At 40.4% G+C, this 27,495-nt stretch overlaps 1 protein-coding gene across 2 annotated transcripts in view; it reads right to left on the bottom strand.

Annotated features, from left to right (window-relative positions):
• Window positions 1-939: 939 nt before the first annotated feature.
• LOC148611049 (uncharacterized) overlaps window positions 940-27,495 on the bottom strand; it is a 38,270-nt gene continuing 11,714 nt past the window's right edge. For both annotated transcript variants that reach the window (XM_088591119.1, XM_088591118.1), the window contains exon 2: window positions 940-3,229. In XM_088591119.1, coding sequence (XP_088447245.1) covers window positions 2,284-3,222 — 939 coding nt within the window. In that variant the 5' untranslated portion in view covers window positions 3,223-3,229 and the 3' untranslated portion in view covers window positions 940-2,283. The remainder of the gene's footprint in view (window positions 3,230-27,495) is intronic.

Genomic DNA, 27,495 nt, shown 5'->3' on the forward strand with positions numbered 1-27,495 from the left:
ATATATAATTATACTTGTTTTTTTTTTAATTTCTACTCAATATACTGTCTTAATTACAATCCTAATATATTTTTTAAATCATTAATCAATTAATCCATAATTGTATAACAATTGGAAAAAAATTAAATGTTGCCAATTCTATGACGACGAAGATTGTATCCCCCCTCCCCAAATAACACCCATAGGTTTAAAATCTGCTTAATCAAACTTCATATGTAGTTTATACAGACGTGTTTAATGGTCTCAGTATCGTATTAATTTTCCCATAGACTTCTATAGTGAAGTGCATATTTTTAGGATTTTTTAAACAAAAATATGTAAATAGATTCAATAAAACTTTCACTTATGTAGCATTTCTAAGGACATGTGAAAAAATAATTTCCCGCAAAGAAAATAGGGTGAGTCCACGAAGATCGGACAGAAAAGTAGTCTTGAACTATAAATAGCCATTTTCTCTACTTTCACCTTCGTTTTGCACTCATCAAAGCAACCTTTTCAGTGGAACATTTTTATGTTATTATGTTAGATTTTCTTTTAAAAAAGTTTTTCATCTTACAGTGTAATGTTTGCTCTGTTTTATAAGTCCGTACACCCGCTCAGGGATATGCAATGCGATACTGGTACCTATTACATTTCTGCCTCATTAGTGATTAGTGGCCCCTGATAGACTACGATAAACAAGATAGCAAGGAAAGTAGGCGTATTATATCAGGCAATGTATTTTGATTGCTCATATAGTATAAATGTTAAGACAGATAACTAGGCTTGTTCTAAATATATATCCTTAAGGAGAAGGGGTATCAAGTCTCGTTTTTGGTCCCAATTCCAAATCTCATTAGTTTTGAAAAGGGATAGTCATCAATTAAAGCACAACAATCACAGCTGCAACATCAAATTCTTGTTTAGTTGCTTAGCAACGAAATAAATTAAACAACATAACAACAAGCAAAAGTGACATTTAATTACGAGTACACCCGGTGACAGATAAACAAAAAAGCTTTGTACAAGATAACAACTTGATGAACTCTGACATACTGTTTTAAATGCACGTAATGGTATTGTTTACTCCTTAGCAACCATTTTTATGCACATAGCAACTATTATACAAAATTTTGAAAATATACTCACAAGATAAAAAGATGAATACATAGTACTATTCAATAAAGATATACAATATTATGATTTAACCACTAAAAATACATGAGGTTAGAGTTGCCTTTTCTTCCTTCTTTATTTTCAATCAATAGCAATATACACATATACATATACATGTATAGAATTGTACACCTATCTCTTTTAACATAATTTATTAACAAAATTATTTGTCATGAATTCAGTACTACATTGAAACTCAAATTTCTCATGAAAATATTTTCAAATGAAATACAAATATCTTATGACAAATATGACTTTCGATGTTATATTGAAAATCATGTACATGTATTAACAAATATTAGACGTGCTGCTTCTTTAAAATACCATTAAGTAAAACACAGGTCAATGATCATCATAATTCCATACACAACAGCATTTATGATAGCCCCATTCAGAACCTAAGCCAATGATTATCAATTCACCATGACACAAAAATACAAAACCCTAGTCAGTGCTGGTGATTACGATACCCCTACAAAAACATGGACAGGTAATTACAACTATCCCATACAGTACCTGATTCAGTGATTTTGATAATCCCACACAATATCTGAATCAGTGACTATGATAATTCCACACAGTACCTGAATCAGTGATTGTGATAATTCCACACAGTACATGAATCAGTGGCTATGATAATCCCACACAATACCTGAATCAGTAACTATAATGATCCCACAGAGTATCTGAATCAGTGACTATGATAATTCCACAAAGAACTTGAATCAGTGATTGTGATAATCCCACAGAGTCCCTGAATTGTGAAAACAATAATCCCATATAGCACCTCGATCAGTGATTACAATATAAATCCCATACAATACTTGAATCAGTGATTATATTAACCTATTTAGATATTCTAGATGACTGATTTATCGACCATCATAATTGTACCTATATTCGTAATGAACAAACTATACTCAATATTGAATTCACGTCAATAGATATGTAGAATAAGATGTAAAGGAATTTATTTCTTCGGTTTTGGTCAATAAGTGTTCGGTTGGTTGGTTGATGGAATGCCAAATCAAGAATGAAGTCGGTGGCATAAAAAAACACACTTAAACCGTAACCGTTATTGTGAAATTAATAGTGAATTTTAGTTTAGTTTAGAACCACGAAAAATCATTATTGGCAATTCTGACCGTTTGGAAGAGTTTTGTGGGTCGTACACCAAGTTTTGATTTTGACAAAAACCACGTCTAAAGCCAACCCGTCTTGATTGGTACCATCATTAGAGAGTTGGGAGTGTTCAAAATAACCACCAACGTCTTCGAAATACCTTCTCAAGTTCTGCAGATTCTGCAGGGAGTCATTGACAAGTTTTTTTGTTCCATTCCACACTCTATATTCTATGGTCCATATATCTACAACAATTTCATTCGATTTTAAGTCATCTTTAATAGTCTCTAGGATATACATTTCGGCTCCTTCAACGTCCAATGAGAAGTAATTAATTCGTGTTCTTTTTAGATATTTCATTACAGTCTGCAGTCTAAAACACGGAACTGTAATTGAATGTTTTGTATTCATATTTGAAAGTACTTTATCGTTCATAAGTTTTGACACTCCACCTACAGCCCCACTTTGAATGAAAGTATGCTGTTTCTGCTCAGATATACAAGCACACAACCTCCACACCAAACGCTTTAATTTGTCGATCATGTTACAAAGTTCAGGGTTTGCTTCGATAAGCAATCCAGTCCATCCGTGTTTCCGTTCAAGCCAAAGAGTATTGGAGAAAGTGATACCGTCAAGAGCACCAATTTCCACGAAAAATCCGTTCTTTACCGGTAATATTTCGTACACAGTTTTATCTTGACCAGCTTGAGAGTATGTTCTTACAGTTTCATAATCAGTTTTTCTTTGTGGAATTTCTACGATTTTAGTGTACGACTTAATATACGGTTTTAAACCCGAAATTTCGTGCTCTTCCATTGTATCTCGTCCTCGCTTTATATGTTCCGTTGAATACAACCTCATTAACAACACCATAAAGCAAACGATCGTCAAGAGTGTTATTGTTAGGGAGACGAGCGGTCTTCTTGGAAGCAAAGTCAATACCATAACTTTTCTGTAAAATTCAATAGAAAAAATAAATCAATTTAGATTTTCTTTTATCAGATTTATTTATATTAGTATTAATATTTGTTATTTATAACGTTATTACTGTAAGTCGCGTGAGTGGTCTTCAAACCTCCAGAGAATCTAGCTGACTTTGTTCATTCATAATGGGTACGTTCGAAATTCGAATAAGTTATTTCTGTAGTAAAAAACATAAACAGAAAAAAATTAAGTAGAATCTTTTATATACTTTTTGGTTTGTTGTCCGAAGTACAATGTACTGTGTTACATAGTCTTACATTGTCCATATAATCGTAAAGGTGATAACCGTAACCAGTACGGACATAAAAAAAAATGGAAGGCGCTGTTGCGAGCCAGTCTGTCGTTATTTTTTTAAATACTACACTTTCATTGATTTGTTTGTAAATTACCATAACCATTAAAAGGATATTGAACAGAAACGCGTTGAATTACCATTACCTTAGATCAGTAATGCACTGAATTATCATTACTTTAGCTAAGTAATGCATTGAATTACCATTACTTTAGCTGAGTAATGTACTGAATTGCCATTACTTTAGCCAAGTAATGCACTGAATTACCATGACTTTAGCTGAGTAATGCACTGAATTACCGTTAATTTAGCCAAGTAATGCACTGAATTACCATGACTTTAGATGAGTAATGCATTGAATTATCATGATTTTAGCTAAGTAATGCACTGAATTACCGTTACTTTAGCTAATTAATACACTGAATTACCATTATATTTTCATATTTATTGTCAGAAAGAACAAATAAATAAGATACAACATGCACACAAACAAAACCTATGCACATCGATGGAAGTACAATGATGTCACACTAGATGATATGATAATATAGCCACTAATCCTCAGAATGTCAATTCAAACGTTTTTACTGTTTCTTTGAGCAATGTTAGGGTTTCAAATGTTACATCTTTTAGTCCGGTCTAAACATTTTGCCAGCTATACTAGAAGAGAGGTATAGTCTAGAGTTTCAATTTCATTTTAATTTTATTAACAATATGTCTGAGGAATAATTCAAAGTTTAAAATCATTAAATTTATTTTTAAATTGATCTTTTTGCCTTAGAAAAGATTGCAGATTACATGTAATTAAACTAATAAATGTTAACAGGTCACAATCATCTTTTGATTATTTGATATGAAACAGTTGATCTTTTGACATGGTTAATAAAGTAGCCGTCTTCGTAAGAATCATGCAAAATCTGAAAAATATGATACATCCCAAAAAAAGGCTACAAATTTGTATTTTTGAAATGAAATTGTTTTATGGGTCTATATTATGAAATGTGTAATTATTCATTCTAATCTGTCTGCTCTTAGGAAATAATCAACATTGAAAATCCAATAGATTCTATTGTATTTGAGAGTCATTCACAGAGTTATCTCCTTTAATTTTTAAATGTATAGTGCATTCTATTTATTTTTTATCTCCTAAGAACACATGTTATACGAAAAACCAAAAGTTAATTTCTATTTACTATGGCAATTTATCAAAAATAAAAATATGTAGGCGTTTCATCCACGAATCACATTTTGCATGATTCTTAGCTGGAATGCTACTTAAGTACCAGTCCATTCAAAATTCAGACACTGCGAAAGGTAAATTGATTCATGGTGTAAAAAACCACCAAACAAACAAAAGTGCAACAACAAATTGAAAAACTAAGGCTGGTTATGTGATCAGTAACTGTTTCTGAACAAAATAAAACTAAAACTGAATTCGATGGGTTTTTGACATGCATGAATCACCTTCTGTATGATTCCTATAAAGACTGCTACTGAAAATGTTTTTACAGAAGAGTTTCAACTTATAGTTTAATGAAAAGAAGGTATGTGATTAAGTTTCTTGCATCTGTAGGACTTCACTTAAAATATTACGTTAACTGAAGATAATTAAACTTAAGTAACACGCTTCCTGTTTGAATAAAAAAATATCAATCATCTTGTAAAGTGACTGTAATAACGACCTAAATTACACAGTTACTTCTTTTGAATAATTTTGATGATTCTTTATGATCTGAGTAAATATATAGAGCATTAAGTATCAACCTCTTCGCTTTGCACCAAACTCACCAAATGCACGTTATAAGCACTAGAACACTACTTCCTTGAGCTATGATATATGATATAATTATTATTCATGATTTCAGGAGACGGATTGATATAAGATTTTAAGTCTTGTTTCTGAATCCTGTGATTAATTTGCTATTGTTTTGGTTTGGTGTTAAAATATGCAAATTACTTAATAAATATGTTTAATCTAACATGACTGTGACTTTATCAACCTTTTTTAATGGTTTGTTATTAAAATCAAATTATTAGGAATGTCTGTTATATACGAAAGCCCATTGAGCTCATTTTCGTGGACTAATAAAATTCTTTTCGCGTTATATTACGAGACTTACGCGTAATAACCCGAAATATTATGTATATATGATGAAAACGCGCACTATGGAGACCGAGATTTTATATGTAAAATCCAGACAACGTTATTACACGAAACTTTTGTTTAGCCTACGAAAAATGAGCTGAATGGGCTTTCTTAGTTTTCGGTCTATGAAGGAATTATCCCCAATCACGTGGTGCACACTAATTCCTTGGTTCTCTAGTTATCCTCCCCCTCCCCCAAATAATAAATCAAATTAATTTGGAGATAGTCATTCCTTCACCCCCAACTTTTATAGGAGGTCAATATTTTTTTAAGTATTTGCACAAAACTATTTTAATTCAATGTGTTAAAAAAGATCCCACCTCATTTTTTTCAACATAATTGGATGACAAGGTCCGATAAGTTTGTAACAACTGCGAAGTTTAGATTTATACTCTTCTTTGTTTGTATAATGGGTAGTAGTAGTAGTGTTACAATGTAATTTATTTGTAATTCCAGAATTACATGCATATTTGTGATAGTAAGGCATTGAAGTAGACGTATTACTGGATTCTGAAGTGAAAATCTAAAGGGTTTTTCATAATGCTTAATTGTTGATGTCTGTAACTGAAATCAAGGATGTCGGTAACTGGTGTGAAAAGCAATTGAAATTATCGTTAAAAATGAAAAAAAAAAACGAAAACAAAAAACAAAAACTGATTACCTTGATTTTGGAATTTTACTCATATAAATTTATTGACAGTCATTATATTTGAGTCATGTACCGCTTCGTCATACGGCAACTGATGAACTTGGTTAATCAAAGTACTCCTAAACTGAATCAATTTATATCGATTGTTATAATTTTTACACCTCAAATAATCATCCAAGCTTCAAAAATAGGGACTACATAAAAGGAAGGTACAAGGATCAACTTCAAACATCTCTTAAAGCAAGCTTGTTGTTGAGAACTGTTAGCATATAACTCTGATTTATTTTGAATACGAATGACCTTCAATTTTTCTTTTAAATACCACACATTCTCATGTCGTAGCATTGTGCCAGTTTGCGTGATATTCAGATTCGTTGTCGGTTTGCATGGAACAACTAGATGAACGAACACAAAATTCTTCGACATCCGACATAATTGAAATACAAAACACCGGTTGAGCTTTTCGAGTTTCTAAATTTTCAAAGTTAGCAAACTTGTTGAAACTGTCTGTCATTTTACACAATTTGTTTTCAACCTATCTGATTCTGTGTCTATGGATTTATTTTATTTCATTTTTTATTCAAATGGATGTGGAACAAGAATTTCTTCTGCGGCCATAAATTATAAACGGTACCTTTCAGCATAACGGTTTATGTAAATTATCCAGCAATGAGGTTATTTGTTAAACGAATAAAGGTATACGGTTATTTTTTTTGCTGTATCCGTACATTAGCAGGTTATCGACTTTCTGGCTCCTAACAGTGACGGATACATCGTGATGATTTCGGGGGTTGGAACACTCTGTTTATAAGTTTGTGTAGAAGTTGGCTTAAAATGAACAACAACAAAAAGAATACCTTCATTTACAAATCATACAACAAGAAATTTTGTATACATTGAAAACCTGCTGCAAAATACTGTTTTCTTCATATGTTAATTCAGGGCTTCCAGATAATAAAATGTTTACATTAAGTGGATAAGTACCACAGAGCCAGCTTCATCATTGAATAAACTTTGTCTTTGGACTACATATAAAGGACAATGAAAGAGGTAATGGTTAACATTTTTCATCTTAGTACAACATCTACATAGCGGATTTTCTGATGATGTTTACTTGGTGCAGGTCATAATTCAGAAAAGATGCAGAATACCTTAGCTGGATTATCAGTATATTTAGCTTTTTAGGCCCGTATGAATTATTTTGGTACAACGGGTCGATCCTTATTCCAAGTTAAAACAGAGTTAAATTTGGATACTGAATCAATCTTTCTTATTGTAATGTCGAGATTGTTCCATTTCTTAATAGTAGCTGGAAAGAAAGATTCCCTTGTAACAGACCATCTACAACACAACAATAATTTCATATCCTCTCCGTTTCGCAATGGATAGTTGGAAATAGATTGTACCTTAGGTGGAACAAGAATACACAAATATTCAGGGGCATGCTTTTGTTCGACATTATAGAGCATTTGTTATTTTCTGCGTTTTCGACATTTTTCTAGTGTCTCACAATATACTTCTTTATATATGTTTTCAATTATTGTAAACACCGGTAACCCAGTTACAATTCTTGCCACCTCCGTCAGGATTTGCTCTAAATTTCCAGTGAGTGAAGCATTACAGTTGTCCCATACTTATGGGGCATATTCTAGTAATGGCCGAATGTAAGATTAATATAGTTTTAAGTAGTGTCAAAAGGTCGATTCTACCGCACATGCAGAAATCCTGCATAAAACCTCCAACCCCGACGGCCAAATGCAAACGGACGGCATCCCTATTGAGCATACGGTAAATACAAGAATTATGTCTTTCGTATCGATCGGAGAAGACTTTATCAGTGAAGATTTCTTCCAGGAAAAGGTTGAAGAGCAGAGTCAGGAAGCTCTGAAATGGAAGGACTTACCCATCGGGGTAATCTACAGGATTACGGAGGTGATAGAGGTGGATGGAAAGTTCGGTAAGTCTAAGATCCTCACCTTGAAGGATAGACAAGGAGAGAGCACCAAAGTATGGGCTTGCCCTACGCTCAACAAAGAAAAAGATCCCTTGCAAGGAGCATACGTCCGGAGCACGGGATTCAAAGTGAGCAAAAAGTCCAAACAGGAATACCTCTTCTACGATCTGGTTAGGAAGTAAAAAAAAATAACCGAGGGCTAGGGGTTCGAAATTTCCCAATCCAAATCACTGGATTGGGAAATTTTTTTTGGTCACTTGAGACTTTGATCTGGAGGATTCTGGAATAAGCGCGGGGAACGAGGCGTAGCCGAGCAAGGCGCGCGTTGGAAGAATCCTCCCTATGGCGCAAGCGTAGTAAGGTCTTCACTAAAAGTGGTGGTGGTAGAAGGTTTTCGCAGCTGCTGCTTTTCGTCGTAGTAGAAGCCAAGACATTTCACAACCCCTGCAAATTCAGATTCATCGATATCATCATCCTCCAGCGCTTTACTCACTGCATCTTCGATCTTGGATTGGTAGGATCTGGCGACACGCACGGTATCTTCATGCTTTTAACGCTTTTTGCGGATGCGCTTGACTATCACCGTCAACACCATCATCGCGATGGAATTCACGACGGCTAGTGCGCTCAACGGAATGCATGCCACGGCGCCTATCCCTGTGGCGGCGGTGCTGAGTGTGCCGGTGGTGTAAATGACGTTGAATACGCCGCACGCACCCAGAGAAAAAGATAACGCTTTATCCACTCGCTTATAGGTCCTCGATAGTCGGGCATACTTATGCTTTTCGGATTCAAGCTCTCTCTCTCAATCGACTCGATCCTAGCTTTTCGGTAGGATTGCCTCTCAGAGTCTACGTTGTCCATTTATCTATATCTAGAGGAGCATGCCCAGCAGGGGAATACTTTTGAAGGGGCTATTAGGACCAAGGATCAATCCGCTACCGTCGTACACCTGACGCCCGCTCTTCAAGTGCAACCCATCGCCGTAGGTATTGGGCAAATTGCCCGGGCTGAGATATAAGCCACGACCCTGAGGTTTCACACAACACACTTTTCCACCCTTCTTCAGGTACAATTCAGATCCCACGGCCTTTTGGATGGCTACACTACCCAAACCGCTCAATAGACCCACCCCCAATGCAGGCAGCACGGTTTTGGCCAGCACTGGTAGCGCAGCCACCTTCTTTCTGCACGTTATGCCTCACCTGCTTCGGACTCATCTCCAAGATCATACCACTCTTCCCACTCTGAAAGATGCTTGGTGATGCGCTGGATCTGGCGGTGAGTGAGGAGCATCTTATGCTCACCGGATAGGTGTGCGTGCAGAAATCGGACGCTCACGGGGCAACCCTTTTTTGCTGCACGCTGAATCTTCTCTGCCTGACCCTCCGTCAAGTTGAGACCGTACTCTTGATAATCCATTTATTTATACCTCACGCAGATGGAAGCGGATGGTGAGATGCTCTCCTCGCAGATCGATGGGGTGACCGTCTTGATCGGTCAGATACGTCTGCATGCGGTCGATGGTTCTCAGGGTCACGGGTAAGTAGACTAGATTCTTGGGGGTCTGGATGATCTTCATGCCAGGATCGACCGCGGGAAAAAAGCTATATATGGTGGACTGCTGGGTGCCGTTGACGTAGCTTCCGTGGATGATATCACTATTCACCAGGATGCTATTGATGCTGATGATATTGACGATATTCTCACCCTCTGCATAACCATTAGTGCTATGGTCGTAGGCATACGTCCGGCGCTCGAATCCAAGCATCGTATTTAGGCTATTAGGCACGTCGAAATCCACTTGATAATTTCTGGCGAGGGTGAGGCTTGCTCTCAGAGTCGCGCGGTTGGCATCGAGAAGGACCTTAGCCTTGTGCTTATGGAGCCGCAGTTGCCGCTGAATCTCATCGTTGATATCGTCGATGCCGTAGAAGCTCAGCTCGACGGGAAACCAGTTAGCCCCATCATCGGGAGAGTAACGGAAGGAATTATTGCCTGCATGAATATTGGGGATGAAGTAATAGGTCTCCAGATTCACGAGGGCCATCTCGTAAGACTTCTCCTCGCGCAGTTGGAGGGATGGGTTGGAGCGAGTCAAGATCTGACTATCGTTCCCAGAGACGATGAAGGAGAACCCATGCTTGGGTTCGGTATTGGTGGCGATTTTCCGCAAAAGTGAAGCGTCCATTTATCTAACCCTCCTCAGAAGACGACGCTCATCTTCTGGCTATCGGATTCGAATTGGACGATTCGATCGGAGATGACCAGGGCGAAGGCTTGGGTATTGGCAGGGACGTTGCCGCTCGGATCTGAATATCCACCATCGATTCTTTCAACCGCTCGGACTGATGGCTCACGTCGATGACGAATAGGGGATAAAGATCAATGAAGTCAGAGGAATTGATGCCGCCATTGCTCAGCTGACTTTCCATGCTATAGAATTTCTTGCGGAATTCGGCAGCTTCCTTGTAGAGCCTGGCGACCCTGCATTGGGTGAAGGCGGCATTTAAGTCTACGGCGGGATAGCGCTCCGCATTGAGGGTCACGTGGATATTTCGCAATCGGCAGTGGTCGAAGACAGCGGCATTATGAAGCTGGTCATTATCCATATCGGTCTGGAAGGCGACGATGATGCATCGCGGTTTTCTCGCCCGCTTTTAGCGGCGGCTAGACGCCAGTGAAATTGCGAAGTCTGGGGCACAGCGATTGAGTCGCACTGCCTCATGCGAAATCCACAATCGAACTTGGTCTTGCTCTGGATAGTCTTATAGAGCCGCAGCTTCTTTTCGTAGGAGGGGATGACCTGGAGGACGAACCAGGAAACCTTGCTCAAGTGCACTCTGGCCACGTACGTTGACGGCGGCAGCAAGGAGGATGGCATTAGCACCCGAATCGCGCACCAGGGAGAGCTCGTGCTTGAATCCGTAGATGATCTTATCGTAGTCCTCGGCAAATCCAAAGACGTGCTTGAGCGGGATGGAGAAGGAAATTGATCCCTTATTGGTTGGTTTGGTGATGATATACCCGTGACGTGCTGCGAATCCTGAACGTTTTCTGCCTCGGCATTGGTCGTGGAGTCTTTGAACCATAGTTGGTTGAGGCCTTGCAATTTGGAAAATCGTCGGGGTACGTCAGCATTCCAAGCATGGTGGTGGCGATGCCGGGGTCGTTGAGGTGCTCAATCTGCTGGCCGGAGAGTCGTCGGTAGCTAATGCTACGAAAGAGATACATGGCACCATTATGGATGAGCGATGCAAGATCGCCGTCGCCATACGCAGTGCCATCGTTCTTCGGTGGGGTGGAGGAAGAGATCCTGGGTCTCAATATTGATGCGTATCTCTGCGCCGGCATTATTCAGCTGCACCCCGGCTTGAGGTTCCTATTCGTGAACCTGATACTCCTGGAGACTTTCATCGATAGTCAGTCCTTCGGTGATAGTGAACATATCGGCCATCATATATTTATCTATAGCGCTGGACGAAGTCGTGGATGGTGGCAGATATCGTCTCCATCGAAAGTGACGGGCAGACCTCCTATCATGATGGAGCCGTCTTCCACTCGCAATACAAAGGTATGGTCGGCCTGAGGGGTCATACTGAGCTGGAGATAGTGCGTTGCTCGCGGACCGAGGTTGGTTCGCTGTGCTTGCTCGGTGGGTAGTGGATCGTCGTCGTCCTCGTCGGCAGGGATAGGAGGGGGGAGGGCAGGCACCTTGGTGGGCACAGCGAGTAGGATATCTTCAATATTTTTGGTGATCTGGGAGACAGTCTCCTTTTGCGTCTCGACCAAGGGCTTGAATATCTTGGAGAGGTCGCGGTTGAGTCCGATCTTATCTAGACGACGCTGCATATTGCTAGCTTGAATGCTGCGCTTGGTCTCCTGCAAATCCCTGGCAAGCACCTCACGCTGCTTGGGATCGTTGATCTTGATAAACGTCATTTATTTATAGCTTCGCCATCGCCCCTAAGCGTTGAATCGAACGCCCCCACGAAAGTTTGCAATGTGTGAAGATTCGTGGGGACTGTCGTGACGAACCCAGAAAAGTGTGAATACGGAGGGAGGGCAACCGCACCCGTCAGAGCCTAGGGAAGGACGGAGACGTTATTTCCCAAGATTTTACCTAAGCGTTGGAGTGAACGCCCCTAAGCGTTGGAGCGAACGCCCCATAGCGTTGGAACGAACGCCACTAAGCGTTGGATCGATTGCCCCCTAGCGTTCGAACCATAGCCCTCCAATGCTTTTTGCCTTCTGCCTTAGCGGGATGCAAAAACCGTGGATTTATCCCTTCTTCCCGAAGGGATAGTGGATCCTACGCACTCTCCATGCATTTAGAAGAGCAGAAATGCACGCCTTTAATGAGATCGTACTCCTCCACCATCCTCAGTTTTACGCCCGACCAGAGGGTGGCGAATTTGGATACGCTTATAGTCTCCTCGTGGATACGATGCAAGGCTTTGCCGCGGGCGATCTTAGCACCACACCGATAGCATGCCTCGGGGAAAAGTTTCGAGTGCCTTTTGCATTTATCTCTGCCCGATATGGATGGGTACGTGCACTGAAGGCCACGGACGGTCTTGATGCAGCACGGTGGTCCGGGCGGCTGCTTAGGTTTGCGACGGGAGTGGGAATTATAGGTCATTCCTTCGAAATCCTGCTCATCGAAGCGGTTGGCGTGCCTTTCGGCGGCGCATCCACTGCAGCTATATCCTCGGATTTCGCCATGAAGAAGCACACCTCCCACCGGTGCTTGCATTCGGGGGGTGGTCGTGGGGCTTGGAAGCATTCTCCCGATCCAAGTCCCGCTGATTCTCCAGGAAAAAATCCTTCAAATGATCCATTCTTTATCTTAGACTCGATAGAACTCATCTATATTTCCCTGCCGCCTTGGGGCTCGTGAGATCGATGGTCAGGAATCGTGAGGCTTGGACCACCAGTGGTCGCATAGGGCATCGAATTGAGCCAGGGTGAGATCGCCGCAATGGTCCCGGCGGATATGATCACGATTCTTGGCATCCTGCTCGAAGAGGCAGATGAAGTTGCCATTCTCCTGGATCGATTGCCGCGGGAGGAGCTTGAATTAGTTTTGGCAGAGGTAGAAGCAGTCCACGTTATTATGGCGATCGCGCACGTAGTAGTCTTTGCACTTGCTGTGCTTGCTCAGCATCAAGTCTTCGAATGTCATGAGATTCTTGCGGCCGGAATCGAGCTCCCGAGGATCGGGTACGTCGCTCGCCTGCTCAAAGAAAAAAGGTTCGATACCGCTAGGCTTGGACGGTGGCCTCATCATCTACACCACGTCGACCAAGGAGTGGGGATAGCGATCCTTGCTGGAGAGAAGATCGCGGATATCATCTTTCAAAAACCCCTTCCCCAACGCCCGCCGCAGTAGCTGGTAGATGGGCTGGTGGAACGATTTTCCGAAGACGTAGAGTCGATCATAGTCGAGCCATCCATCGCGCAGGAGGAGGTTATTCAGCAGCGTTGTCTTGCCGCAGTCCGATTTCCCGATGATCAGACCTCGGATTGATCGCTGCGGGAGGAGAAAGTGGTTATGCCGACGACTCGCGGTGGGCTCATCGTAGGTAAGCTCTTCAACGTCCATTTATCTATATAAAATGGCAATGTACTGCTTGAAATGCAAGAGGAAGACGGAGACGAATAGTCGCGCCGTGATCACGAGCAATGACGGACGGCGGCGGCGGAAGGTGGGGACCTGCGCCGAGTGCGGTACGCGGAAGTCGCAATTCATCAAGACGGAGGAGGGCGCCGGACTCATGAATAAGCTGATCAATCGGATGCCCGTCGAAATGCATCTGCCTGGGCATAATTTCACCGGTCCGGGGACCAGACTCAGCCAGCGACTCGATGCCGACGTGGTCAAGGCCCATCAATCGAGTCGATGCCGCCTATCGCCACGATCTTTGCTATGCCATGCACAAGGATACGGCGCACGCAGTTCGATCTGCGATAAGACGATGCTAGCCTCCCTCGAAGCCATCCCAATCCCACCGCACGCGAGCGCCTCGAGCGTGGCATCGTCAGACCCATCATCGGCACCAAGGCACGATTTGGGTTGGGCGTGGGAGAGAAAAAAAGTACGCTGGTCGGACGAGCTAGCCGAAGAGCTGCATAAGCCAGTCCGACGTAAATTTCTGAAGCGTTGCGTGGTGGTAGGTGGGGTGGACGAGACCTGGGCTGTCGATTTCGTAGATATGAGCGCCTTCTCCCGCGATAATCGAAGCATCAAGTATCTCTTGAGCATCATCGACATCTTCTCCAAGTACGGCTGGCTGGTGCCGCTCAAGGATAAGAGAGGCGCCACGGTGCCAGATGCCTTCCAGACCGTCTTCAAGGATCGCACGCTCGAGAAGCTATGGACCGATAAGGGGACGGAATTTTATAATCGCGAGATGAAGGATCTGCTGAGGAAGCACGACGTCGATCTCTACTCCACAGAGAATGAAGAGAAATCAAGCGTGGTGGAGCGTTGGAATCGTACCATGAAGGAGAAGATGTTCAAATATTTCTCGGCCAATTCCACGCGCTCTTACCTTCCCGTCCTGGACGATCTCGTCCGCCAGTATAATACCACCAAGCATCGACCCATCAAGATGACTCCCACCGCCGCCAGCCAGAAAGAGCACGAGACCAGGGTCTTCTGGGATCTCTACGGAGATCTCCCACCCATGGAGCCTTAGCGATTCGACGTGGGAGATAAGGTCCGAATCACCAAGATGGGCACCTTCGAGAAGGGATATACTCCGCGCTGGACGGAGGTCTTTACCATCGCCCATGCCCTAGCGACGCAGCCACCCATCTATCGCCTCAAAGACTACGACGGTGAGGAGATCCAAGAATCCTTCTACGAGCCCAAGCTCCAGCGCACCGATCAGGATATATATCGCATCGAGAAAATCTTGCGTCGGCGCATCCGGGATGGGACGAAGGAAATCCGCGTCAAGTGGAGAGGCTATCCCAAAACCTTTAATTTCTTGATCAAAGAGTCCGACTTGCAATGATCCTCAGCAGGCTTTCCGGTCTCGATCAAAGGAAACAAGAAAGTCTTGATTTACGCATGATTCAGCTCGACGAAGACCCTTAATGCGTCCAGATCCGCCTGCAGCCGATCGTGAAGGGCTTTGGTGATAGCCCTGGGATGGGATGGGCATCCGCACCCGTCAGAACCTGCTAAATGCGGGATGGGCATCCGCACCTCTCAGAGCCTGCTAAGTGCAGAGGGGTGGTGGGGGACCTCGGTCGCGGGCGATTCCATAGTGTCCGTGGGCGAGGGTGCTGATGCCGCCCGGGAGGATGTGGCGCTTGTCCTTTTTGGCGGAGAGAGCGATCTTGTTGATCTCCGTGTAGATCTTATGGAAATGGTTCCGGATGATATTCATCGGACGGTGAATCTCCTGCTGGGAGTCGAGGCATCGCTTGTAGTCCTCGAAGGCGATGCTGAGCTTGATGACGCCCTTGGTGACTCTCTTCGCCTTCTTGGTGGTCTCGTCATCCCCTACCTTGAAGGCGTATAGCTTCGCTCGTAGCGCCACGTATTCGGTCATGGTCTTGCCGCCGCACTCGTCCTTGAACATCCCGATGATCTTCTTATTCACGCCGGTGGGGATGCCGGAGGGATGCTCGGTGGGGTAGTTGGACGTATCGAATTTTTCCTGTAGCGCGATGTCTTTGTAGAAGTCGGCGGTCTGGATTTCATAGGCCAAGCTGTCTGTGTCGGAAAAGAGCAGCCGGGCCTTATCGCCGTACGTCTTCCTCACGAATCCGTAGTGGAAGTCGTACATCAGGAGCTTCGAGATATCCAAGATGCATACTCCTAGGTAGATGGGCTTATCAAGCTTCAGCTCGGTCTTTTTCATTTGGACGGCTACCAAATTCTCGGTGAAGACGACGCGGCGATCGAAGTTGGGTTTGGCCACGAGCTTCAGGGCCTGCTTCGCGGTGGTGACTAGCATGACGTCGACGCGCTTCCGGATATTTTCCATCGTTTTGCCGAAGACCGAATTATTCATGAGCTTGAAAAAATCCTTCTCGGAGTCGGTCTTGGCCGCGGCTCGAAGCTTCGTATTCGGCTCGATATACGACTTGAGCCAGGGGGATTGCCTGAACACTATGATGCGATGGACTTTGACGAGCTTCATGCCCATCGATAAGTAGAGCTTGAGATTTCGATAGTGGAGGGCATATTTTTCGCGCTTGCCTAGGTCAGGCACGAGCTGGTTGTGTGCCGCGCCCCGATACTTACCGGTGAGATGGTCGTGGTCCCGGACCTTATCCCCATTCAATGCGCCGCCGCAGATGTGGCAGTGTGTGCTTGCTTCTAAGCTCTTCTTATCATCGTCGCTCATCTCCATCGGCTTCTTCTCCCTGCATATCTTGCTGATCGCTCGCACTTCCTCTTCGATGCACTGCCCAAATTTCTTGGCCGCATCCTCCCCGCAGTAGACGACCGATTCCTTGTAGTTGCCGTGGGCATACTTCACGCGATAGCAGAAACCTGATGACCGGTGCTGCTGATACTGCTTCGTGTAGGACTTGGTCGGGTCGGGCCGGCAGGTATCGATCTTCTCCGTGAAGCACTCACAGTCCGCGTAGAACGCGAATGGGACTCTCATCTGCTTCTTGTCATTGTGGAAGGCTATGGTGGATCCTTCTTCCGGCATCTCGATCCTGATCGCATCCTTCTGGCTGCAATATTCCATCTGGTCGTCGAGAAGGTCCTGTCTGGCGAAGTGGTAAAGGCATCTGCGGCAGAAGAAGAGCCCATGACCATGCTCTGAGATTTGTGAGCTCAAAAGGCGTGATAAGCTCCTGATCCAGCAGTAATGCTGCTTGCCTTCGCGGGTCAGGAAGAGGAGATCTACGTGGGAGGGGCCCGTATTCTTTGATATCCTGAGGGGGTAAATCTGGACATCCTCTTCCTCATCTTCACCCTTCTTTACGCCATCGAAGCCTAAAACGTTGACGTTGATGTTGGGGTTCTGCCTCTCGAATTTATCCATTGCCTTAAGTGAGACCGGGAAGTCGACGCCTTCGAATTTTAGCTCATCCTTCCATCTCTTGTACTGAGCTACGCGGTTTGCTGACTTCTGGTCAACCTCATCGTAGTGTAGGGCTGCCAGCACCGCCCACTGGAAGCAACGATCATCCTCATTTTTCACACTGACGATCGCCTTCTTTTTCGCGAGTGCCGATGGCGTCGGTATGAAGGAACCCCCCTTGGGCGGCTTGAATTAGTTCAGATGGACTAGCTTATCGAAGCTGCTGAAAGTCCATCCACTCCCTTCCCGTATGTATCTTGCCATACTTTCCTTGACTTTCTCCATCATTGAGGGGATCTCCAATTCTAGGTCGTCAGATTCCACGATCATTGCCGTGCGTGATTAGAAGTAGGGGGTGATGTAGGTATTCTCCCCAGTCGCGGGGTTGGTTTTCACCATCTCTGCAAAGAGGACTAAGTGAACCTTCAATCCCTTCTTTTGAGCGAGCGCGATGATGGCGGTGGTGATGGTTCTCCGACTTACTTTGAGAAATGTGGTCACGTCGTGCGGCTTCACGGGTTCGATGACGACCGTACCAAATACACCATTCAGAGCTTCCCGCCTATCGGCGACCTTGATCTCATCCTCGAATGAGGCGCTTTTGATGTCCTCTTCCATCAAATGGAGTAGATCGTCTCTCTTGAGCTGGGAGTATTTGGTGAGGCCACGATTCTTTGCTAGCGCTTCGAGCTGCTTTTTGCTGAAGACTTCCTGACGGGCAAATTTACGGGTGGTTTTCTCCTCGATGAGCTTCACCAAGGCCTCCTTGTTCTTCCTACTGACCCCCCTCAGACCCTCATTCTTAGCTATTTGACGAAGGGTCTTCATGGTCTCTTTTACCACCATCTTACCCTCGACTGGGATGACCTCCTCCTCCTCCTGCTGGCGTGGTTGCCTGCTATGCCTCCAGCAGAGCCATTCCTTCCCAGGCTTGCTCTTGCAGAACTGCCCCTTCTTTCTCTTGAGTGGGACGCCGCAGGTGGTCTTCTGCTCCCCTGGTTGATGCTCAAATCGCGGCTTGGTTGATTGTGCACCGCAATTTTGACACATCTGGGTATGCTCATCCGTCTGCGTCACGTTGGGGTTACCACAGCACTGCCGCTGCCTTTGGGGGTTTGGGGTTGGAGTGGTATTCTCCAAATCTTCTTCATTCTCCAGAAAGAAATCCTGTAAGCGATTCATATTATCACTATTGGATGCCATCCCTTTATTTATTTCAATTTGTGGCACACCTCTCTTAAAGGTTTCCTTATCCACATCCCCACTATCCTCAGCTGGGACGACCTGACTTATGCTCTGTACGAAAGCCATAATTCTTGTATTTACCCTATGCTCAATAGGGATGCCGTCCGTTTGCATTTGGCCGTCGGGGTTGGGGGTTTTATGCAGGATTTCTGCATGTGCGGTAGAATCGGCCTTTTGAAACTACTGTTTTACTAAAATATTACGATTTAGTTTAAATTTTAATTCTTGTAATACATTTAATCTTTGCATGCATGATACTTTTGATACTTTTGCTCGGTCGTCGTTAACTATGACGTAATTTTTTACATCATTTATGGAGCCGACGAAATTGTCTTCGGAATCAGAGACAGAGTCTATCGGAATATGATAGTTCTGACCATGGAAGTGACTCGGAAACTAACATAGATAGCAGTGACGATGACGATCAACCGACAGACATCCCTGTTATCAGCAGAATGCCTTGGTTGAGAGTAATGCCACTAGAAGATGATGATGAACCTGAACAGTTCACAGAAGTAGGACCAAAGATTTTACCGGAGACACACAGAAAGCCAATTACCTATTTCTTTTAATGATGACTATGGACTTCCTTAGAAGAATTGTTACAGCAACGAACAGATACGCATTGAACTGAAACTTTATAATATATATAGTTCGCTTTTTTCCGTATTTTACTCTTAAATTTTATAAACTTAGAACTACATCATGATATAATCGATGCTGCATTATTGGTGGAAAGTTGGAGAAATAACCGAGACCCAAATAAAGCGTTTCTAGAAGTAGTTTTCAATACGAATTTGATTAGAAAAGCGTCAGTAAATGAATGTTGGAATAAGATTCATAACAGTCACGAAACGAAATGGTTCAGGAAATGTCTTCAGTCGGAATCGCTTTCAATTGGTATTGATTTTTGTTCTTTTCGTTGACAATAACACTTTACCCCAAAAGAATGACGACAATTTTTCATCAGCTGATAAATTTCGATGTCTTGTAGACCATTTTAATACTCAACCCATGGAACATTTAAACACATGAACACATGCTTGACCCGGAAAGCAGGAGTGTAATGTTGTTCAGATAGATACGGGATCGGAGGACGGCACAAATCACGAACAATGTGTAAGCACTGTAAGAAAGGTGTTCATAAGGATTGTATCGTCAATCATATGTATGTACCGGAAAGTAAAATAAAACTTTATAGATTAAATATAATTCAATAAAGTGTACATGTTTTATGGAGTCAGTAAAACCATTCCTTCAACAAACATAATAACAAATATTTTCCAATGTCAAAATTATACAGGTCATGATGTAGGAAGATAAACTGAATCTAGTTTGAGCTATACAAGGAACGTATCAACACTATACACCATGCATAAAAAGCCACTTTGGCTAACCTCTCTAAACATTAAGAAGTAATATAAAAAAACAAAACAAAACAAAACAAGAAAAAACATAAAAAAAACTCTAAACATTGATCATTTTACGCAAATCAAAAATAATTTTAAATTTTCCAAGCCCCGTGCAGGTCCGGGTGTTAAAAGAATAGGCCTGCAGCAGCGTTAAGCTTGTCGTAAAAGGCGACTAAATAGTGCTCAAAACCCTAGCCGGGGGCTAGGGCGCTCTGCACACAGAGCAACTGGGATGTGTGCCCCAGGTGGTGGAATGGGGTACCCCTGGCGTGTTACATGCTGGGGTTGTCAGGCTATAATACGGAAAACCTGACCGCAAACCATAGTGGTGCACCGTGTTGGGAAAGATGCCACGTTCCTCGCACGTTAAAGAACCCTACTGTGGTATTCTACCGGAGTAGCAACCATAGGGCTCCGCCACAGGAGGCTAAATTGCCCAACCATACCCACCTCTCCCTATTTCCAGTGGCAATCAAAATTTATCGACCCCATTGTCCTTGTATCCAATCCCTTTTTCATTTCATCATCATTTCATGTTCATTTTATCATCGATTTCATGTTCATTGTCTGAATATAGCTGAAATACTGCTGCTCGGACGTTAAACCCCACCAAACAAACAAACAAACAAACAAAATTTTCCAATATCAGGACCATAAAAACTGTCGGGTCTCGTGCATTGGAAGTATAAAAATATTTAATCCTAAGATAGTAAAAAAAAGTTTTACCAAATTTAGGGCCGATAAACATAATGAAAAAGGCATCATAGACGTCCATAAACTAAATGGAAATAAACCAGTGGCCCAAAATAGGGGCACTGAACGTAGCAAAACAAAATAGGGTGAGGGTATATTGGCCCATAGCTTGTGTGTTGCATCACAGGAGAACAGTCGTGAATACTATATAAGCTAGCTAGTATTCCCCTTTTTTTCATAGCGACATTGCTGAGAAGGGACGTTTATTCTATATGTATTCTATATGTGTATAGGGCTATTGTATTCAGGAAAGGACTAAATAAGTATGATTTACTTTTATCTAATCCATTTTGTTTTTGAGCAAATAAAATATGTTTAAACTTAATCGGGTCGATTGACGTTGTCTTTGACTGCCACAAGGCCGATGAGGCCGATTGACGTGGTCGTTAACTGCCAGTGGGCCGATATGGGCCGATTTACAATAGTCGTGTATTTGTTTTTATCTTGATTTCGAAGACATTAATGTTGTTTTATATTTATTTGCCAATGCGTTTTAATTGATTCTTTACTAATTTAATCTTATTTAAACGAAATAGTTTTTTGATAGTTAAAAATTCTTCTTTGTAATGAATTTATATACTTTATTCTGCTAAACTTATGTAGAAACATTGGTATACAGATAACAAGCATACCCCATCTTTATAGTGATACTTGTGACATTTTTGGGACAACGTCTTGATCAATTTTATTCCATAAAAAAGCTATACATTGCAAAAATTTCAATACACATGGCTATTTAAGGGAACGTAGTAGGACGGTTTGTAAGTTATGCGGGAAAGGCTTACACATGAACTGTATGAGCTACCCTGTATTAAGACTGTGTAGAGCCTTGATTTTCTCGTTTATGTGATGTGATACAATGTTATAAACGTAAATCAAATTTATAGAATTTTATTGTGCATGTACATGTATGTATTAAATCTAGATTGAATTCCTCTCTTTTTTATGTTTAGCTCGACAAATTAATTGGAACATTAGTTTCGATTTTTAACACGTGTTTGCCCTGTTCTATTAAGTGTTTGTGTTTGTTTATTCCTCAGTATTTTCGTCCTTCAAGTTCTTTATAGTCCTTTACATCGTGATGTGGTCGTCCTTTTATTTTAGCGTCAAAATATGTTTTGGAAACTTGACGTCTTCAATGACATGTGCGCTCACTTAAGGAGATAGACCTAGAGTAAGGGACACAACCTTTATAAATCATTGGAACGTTTGTATTTAGCATTTAACATCAATGTCATGCAAGCATCAAAGTAATTGGCAAACGTCGTTATTGCGGTCATGAATATAATGATTGAACTACCCCACCCCGTCCAAAATATATACCTACAAATAAATATAAATCTAAGCTAAACAATAAACATTAAAAATCAATTACAAAATGAGAAGTTCAGTATCTTCAACGTAAATGAACAAAAAAGCAAACGACACTGTCGACAGGAATGGACAAAAAATTATTTTGTTTCTTAGAATTTGTTATAGTTTGGTACATACATACCATTATATTGTTTTAATAAGTTAGAGAAGATAACAAAGCCAAGCAAATAAAAAAAAAAAAACATTTTGAAATCCTATTTAGCTTATACTACTTGTAGAGTGCACTGATATAGCGAATGTATTTCATAAGTTTTATTCCTCTCATTCATATATGGTACAAACCCCTGGGCAGAGTTTATCTGATGACTGTAAACGTATTAATTTGCTCTATTTCCGCGATGGACAGAAAAGCGCAAAAATAGAACCCACGAAATTGTATTTTAACTCTGTATAACGCTGACCATATTACGACACCGCGAAAAACGATACCCGCGAATATGTTCACTTGATAGAATCCATAAAATTCCGCAACCGCAAAAATAATACGTTTACAGTAAATATGTAAATTCCGTGATTTAATACAGGCAAATCATTTTGATTCAAGAAAAAAAGTTTCGACTGGAAAACAGTATATATTTATGTCTGAAACAACTTTTTGTTTTTATAAGGAGAATATGGTTAGTATGTCAAAGGGACAACAACCCCACCTGGATAAAAAATGTCAGCTCAAGGCCAACCATTATTCTTCAAAGAAGACGGGGACGTAAAACACGTTTTACTTTTTCCTTCCAATTTTCGTATTAGGTTTACGAACTTCTTCGTTATGGTTGGTTTAATTCTTCTTAAAAAAATTAGTATACGTCATATTTCACTCTCACAAAATTTAAGCATATAGAGGTTGCAAAACGATAATAAATGTACAGGCAAATTTATTTTAAAAAAATACAAGTACTCAAATAGCTCAATACAATCAAAACAAAGCTAGCTCTGCAAATATTTCGTTTATTTACTATATACAGTTTTCATATGTTTATGTTCTATTGCATATTATGCCACCTAGACTATCAAATGAAAATTTGTTCGAACATTTCTCCCGAGACCATTTCAAGCTTGTTGGTATCCATTTGCCATGTTTTCTGAGTGATGTGCTCGGAAAAATGTCATCAAATCATGTCAGATTTAAAGCTCTAAATAATCAATTGTCATAAGGATATTCTAATATGGCAGTAATACCTACCCGAAGAATGAAGCATTTTAAAGAAATTAGTATAAAATTTCGAGTGATAAGTGATCGAAACTTACTTTAAGGTTAACTGTGATGCAAAAACCTAAGCAATTATAGGGTTAATCATTTGCTATATGCAGATGACTTAGTCTTAATTTCAAAATCCCTGAAAGGTTTCCAATGCTGTCTAGGTGCACTATATCGTTTTTGCAATGTCTGGAAACTTGAAACAAACTCTAATAAAACAAAAAAATATGGTTTTCTCAAAGCGTGAAATAGACCCTAAAACAATGGCACTCTATTTTGGAAACGAAAAATTAGAAATAGTAAAAGAATACAAATACTTTGGAATAATTATAAAAAGCAATAAATCTTTAAGACCACTGGACAATACTTAGCAAACAAAGCACGCAAAGCTTTTTATGCTCTAAAATCTTAACTAGCATTAAATGAAATTTTTCATCTAGACTTGTCTGAAACTTTATGACAGTATTACTTTACCAATAATCACATATGGGTCAGAAATATGGATAAGTGATTTTCATATCAACCTAGAAAATCTAGACAACCTGCCATTTGAAAAAGTTCAAAACATGATCCTGAAAATATTCTAGGTGTTCAAAGTAAAGCTTCAAATATAGGTGTTCATACTGTAATGTTTAAGAAAAAGCATCTAGTAACTTCTCACAACTAGTTCTACACCCGGTGAATCTGTTTTTACCTGAATATATACAGAAACTTTCCATTTTCTATGATTGTTTATAATTTTGCTGATGTTAGATATTCTTTTATATTTTTTTTTCTGTAAGCTATTATCGGGGGTCTGGGAAATAATGCACGTGCTTCTTCGTCGTTTTCAAAGAAATTCCAGTGTTTTTTTTCATCTTCCTAACTGTTTGAACAATGGATTTAACTGAAGTTAGTAGCTGAAACTAAAGGCAGAGATCTTCTCTTATTTTTAGTTTTATACCCTAATGTATTTTTTCGAGATTTCTCAAGCGTGTTTAGTATCCATGGATCAATTTCATACAAATTGTAACTCCTTTGGGAATGTTTGTTCTTGAATTATTCTATCTGTGCGTTGAGGTCATCCCAGTTGCTGCATGTTCTAATGAATCGTGTTACTTCCCCAATTATGAATCCTTTGAAGACAGAGGTTGGGTGGGCGGATGATTTTTCTAAGTATTGGAAGTTGTCTGGGGGTTTACGATACAATCCAATGTTTTGTTAGCCTTAAATCGTTCTCCTTTATAAACCAGTACATCTAGAAATTGTATTTGTTGATCAGATATCTCATGTGTAAATTTTAGGAGAGGATGCACGTTATTTAACTCCAAAGGATGTTGTTTGCTGCCTTTGAATAGTAAAAATGCATCGTCTCTATATATACGATAGTAGAGAAATATTCGATGAGTATGGGAATCGTTCTAGTATTTCGGAGATTATTTCAAACATTCTTAGATCAGTCAAACTTGGAGACATTGGTGAACTCATGAAATTGTTCGGTTGGTCACTAAACTTTTAAACCGTTAGTCTTGGGACCTTCACTGTTGATCATAAATGATTTGCAGTATGTAATGCAATTCGTGGTTCTTTGTCAAACTTTGATAAGATATTTTACCTTATTTGTATGGTCATTTCTGAATCTTTATTAGGCACTTTTTTGCTGTATATTTTTGTTTATGTCTTTATAATCTGAGTTATAACTACTGGTAAGACAGTATTTACAGTCCAAATATGTATCTATATAGGAAAACTCTCCATCGACATTTGAAACTATGAATTCCTTTAGTGGTGTCTTTGTCCGTTTTGGTTATTGAATATCACTTCTCTCTATGAATATTGGTGCACACGTTGAAAACAACAGTTCTTACCGAAATTAGTGCATTTGTTTTATAAAACTAATCTAAGAAAAGAATACGGATAAAGAATTTTCGAAAGTAATCCAACAATCATGATTTATGTAATGAAAATGTGATAATAGAGTATGATTGCCTCGTGCTCAAGGGTAATTTCTAAGCTGCTTTTAATCAGAAACCTTCACTACTTTTATTCAAAGCTTCAAATGAATCCGTGAATGTATATTTATTTAGTTGCATGACAAATATTTATTTTATTTGGAACAGCTGACGTAATCATTATAACATATGCAATCAAAGCGCCGTAACTCCAAATTTTAAGCGGAAAAATGAATCACGGAAATAAAGAATAATGAAGTTTAAATTTCCTTGTATGTTTTTTTCTTTTCAAACTGATGACTATCGTTTTCTACGGCAAGGATAATTTAATCAAAACTTAATTTTTTGTTGCGACCTCCAGTATTACTTTTTTGTTATCTCTCCCCTTCGTCGATGTGTTCAAAAAGCTGTAATATGTATTCACCATTTGTGTATCGTTTCGATAAATAGAACAAATTAAAATATTTTATTTTGAAAATATTAGTGAAGTAATAATTCTGCAAAAGATTATAATGAATTTTGAGCATTTCTAATATTCTCACATTTATCCTTTAAAAATAAAAACGATAACAAAATCAAGTACCATACTTGAGTAACGATGAACCATGGTGCAATATTATAAAATAGCCGCAGTAAGACTTGACATTTCTTAAACAGAGATACGACCAATCTTCTTATTATATAGTAATAAATATTCTCCTATTCAAATCAATAGAAACCAAAGCATGCAATATATCCCGGTATTTGCAAGCAAACTTTCATTATTCGGAGACGTTCCGAATACGCTTTTAAATTTATTGCACTGTTGTCGTCTGCTTAAGGTAGGAGTTACGTAAATGAACGCCCCTAGCGGATTACGGGAAAAACTTTGTCGTTGCCGTTACTATGCGAGTTATTTCCCTTTGACCACAGACTAAAAATGTTCGACGGCAGTCGAAATTCCCGTGAATATTTCGTTCGTAAATTGTATTATACTAAATAACATAACCTTCGCGGAAAAGAGAGAAAAGATGTTCACGAGAAAGAAAAAATGAATGCACACGAAAGTAATAACGACAATTTGGAACGGAGACAGGTCATGACAGAAGACATCGGACAGATATGCTGAAAGGGTGCAAAAACTGTATAATTCTCCTCTATTGTTGCATAATTGCAAATCTGAGCGAAAATATGGTCTTGGGAGCACTCTTTATGAAAAAAAAGAGAAATTTGGAAATTTCCTCCAATTAAAAATAAATGACCAGTCATGTTTCGACGAATAAAGTATACATGAAAACAAGTTAGACGAACGATAATTACGGGTTAAGATAGAAGGAAAGAATCTAGATCGTTTTCAACCGTATCTAAACGCAAGCTTGATATTGTAAATTGTCAAAATTAAACTCATTTATTTAAATTCACCATTCTGATTACAAATGACGATCAATTTGTCTTTAAAGGAGCACAATAAAATTCAATTGTCACCGTAGAAGTGCGCCAGTTTGTGTGATATTCAGGTTCGTTGTCAGTTTACATGGAACACCTAGATGAGATCAGTAAGAAAGCAATGACTTCATTAAATATCACGCCTACCAAATATCACATATGTTCATTGAGCTTTTTTCATCATTTATGCCATACCATAATGCAGCGATCATGTATTCATTTTTTTTTTAATTTCGAAGACATCTTTTTTTTTCGATACAAATACATGTTATAAAATAAATGAATATACAGAAAATGCATTCGTAAAATATAGCAATCTAAAAATAAAATGGTTAGACAATGCTACACGTATTTTTAAATCGCCTTCTTCTTGAAAACTTTGCTTCTTTGCCTTTTCGGTATTTTAATTCCCTTTTCAAACATCTTTGAATTCATTTGAAACTGAAGAAAAAACTGTGTCCCGGGCCTTCCGTTCACTAATTTTGCTACACGTATTATACAAGAAACAAGTGTCGTAGCAAGCCTAGCGTTTCATCTACAACCGTATAACATGTAAAGATATGTGACGTCGCCGAAATAAATTTTGACGTTACCGGAAAAAAAAAACAAAAAAAGGTAAGTATTCCCACTATAGGAAAGCATGACGGGTTAACAAGTCCCGTTGTCATGTGATTTTTATACATCTTTTGATAGCTGTTAAAGATGATAGTTATATGCTATTTTTTAACGAAAATTCTGGGCACCTTTATTTCACAATACTAAGAAATAATTTAATACTTGCCGTTTTTTAACAATTTCCATA

The sequence above is a fragment of the Perna viridis genome, chromosome 7 (genome assembly GCF_037379345.1).
Source record: "Perna viridis isolate PV_CMFRI_1.1 ecotype Kerala chromosome 7, ASM3737934v1, whole genome shotgun sequence".
Classification (NCBI taxonomy): domain Eukaryota; kingdom Metazoa; phylum Mollusca; class Bivalvia; order Mytilida; family Mytilidae; genus Perna; species Perna viridis.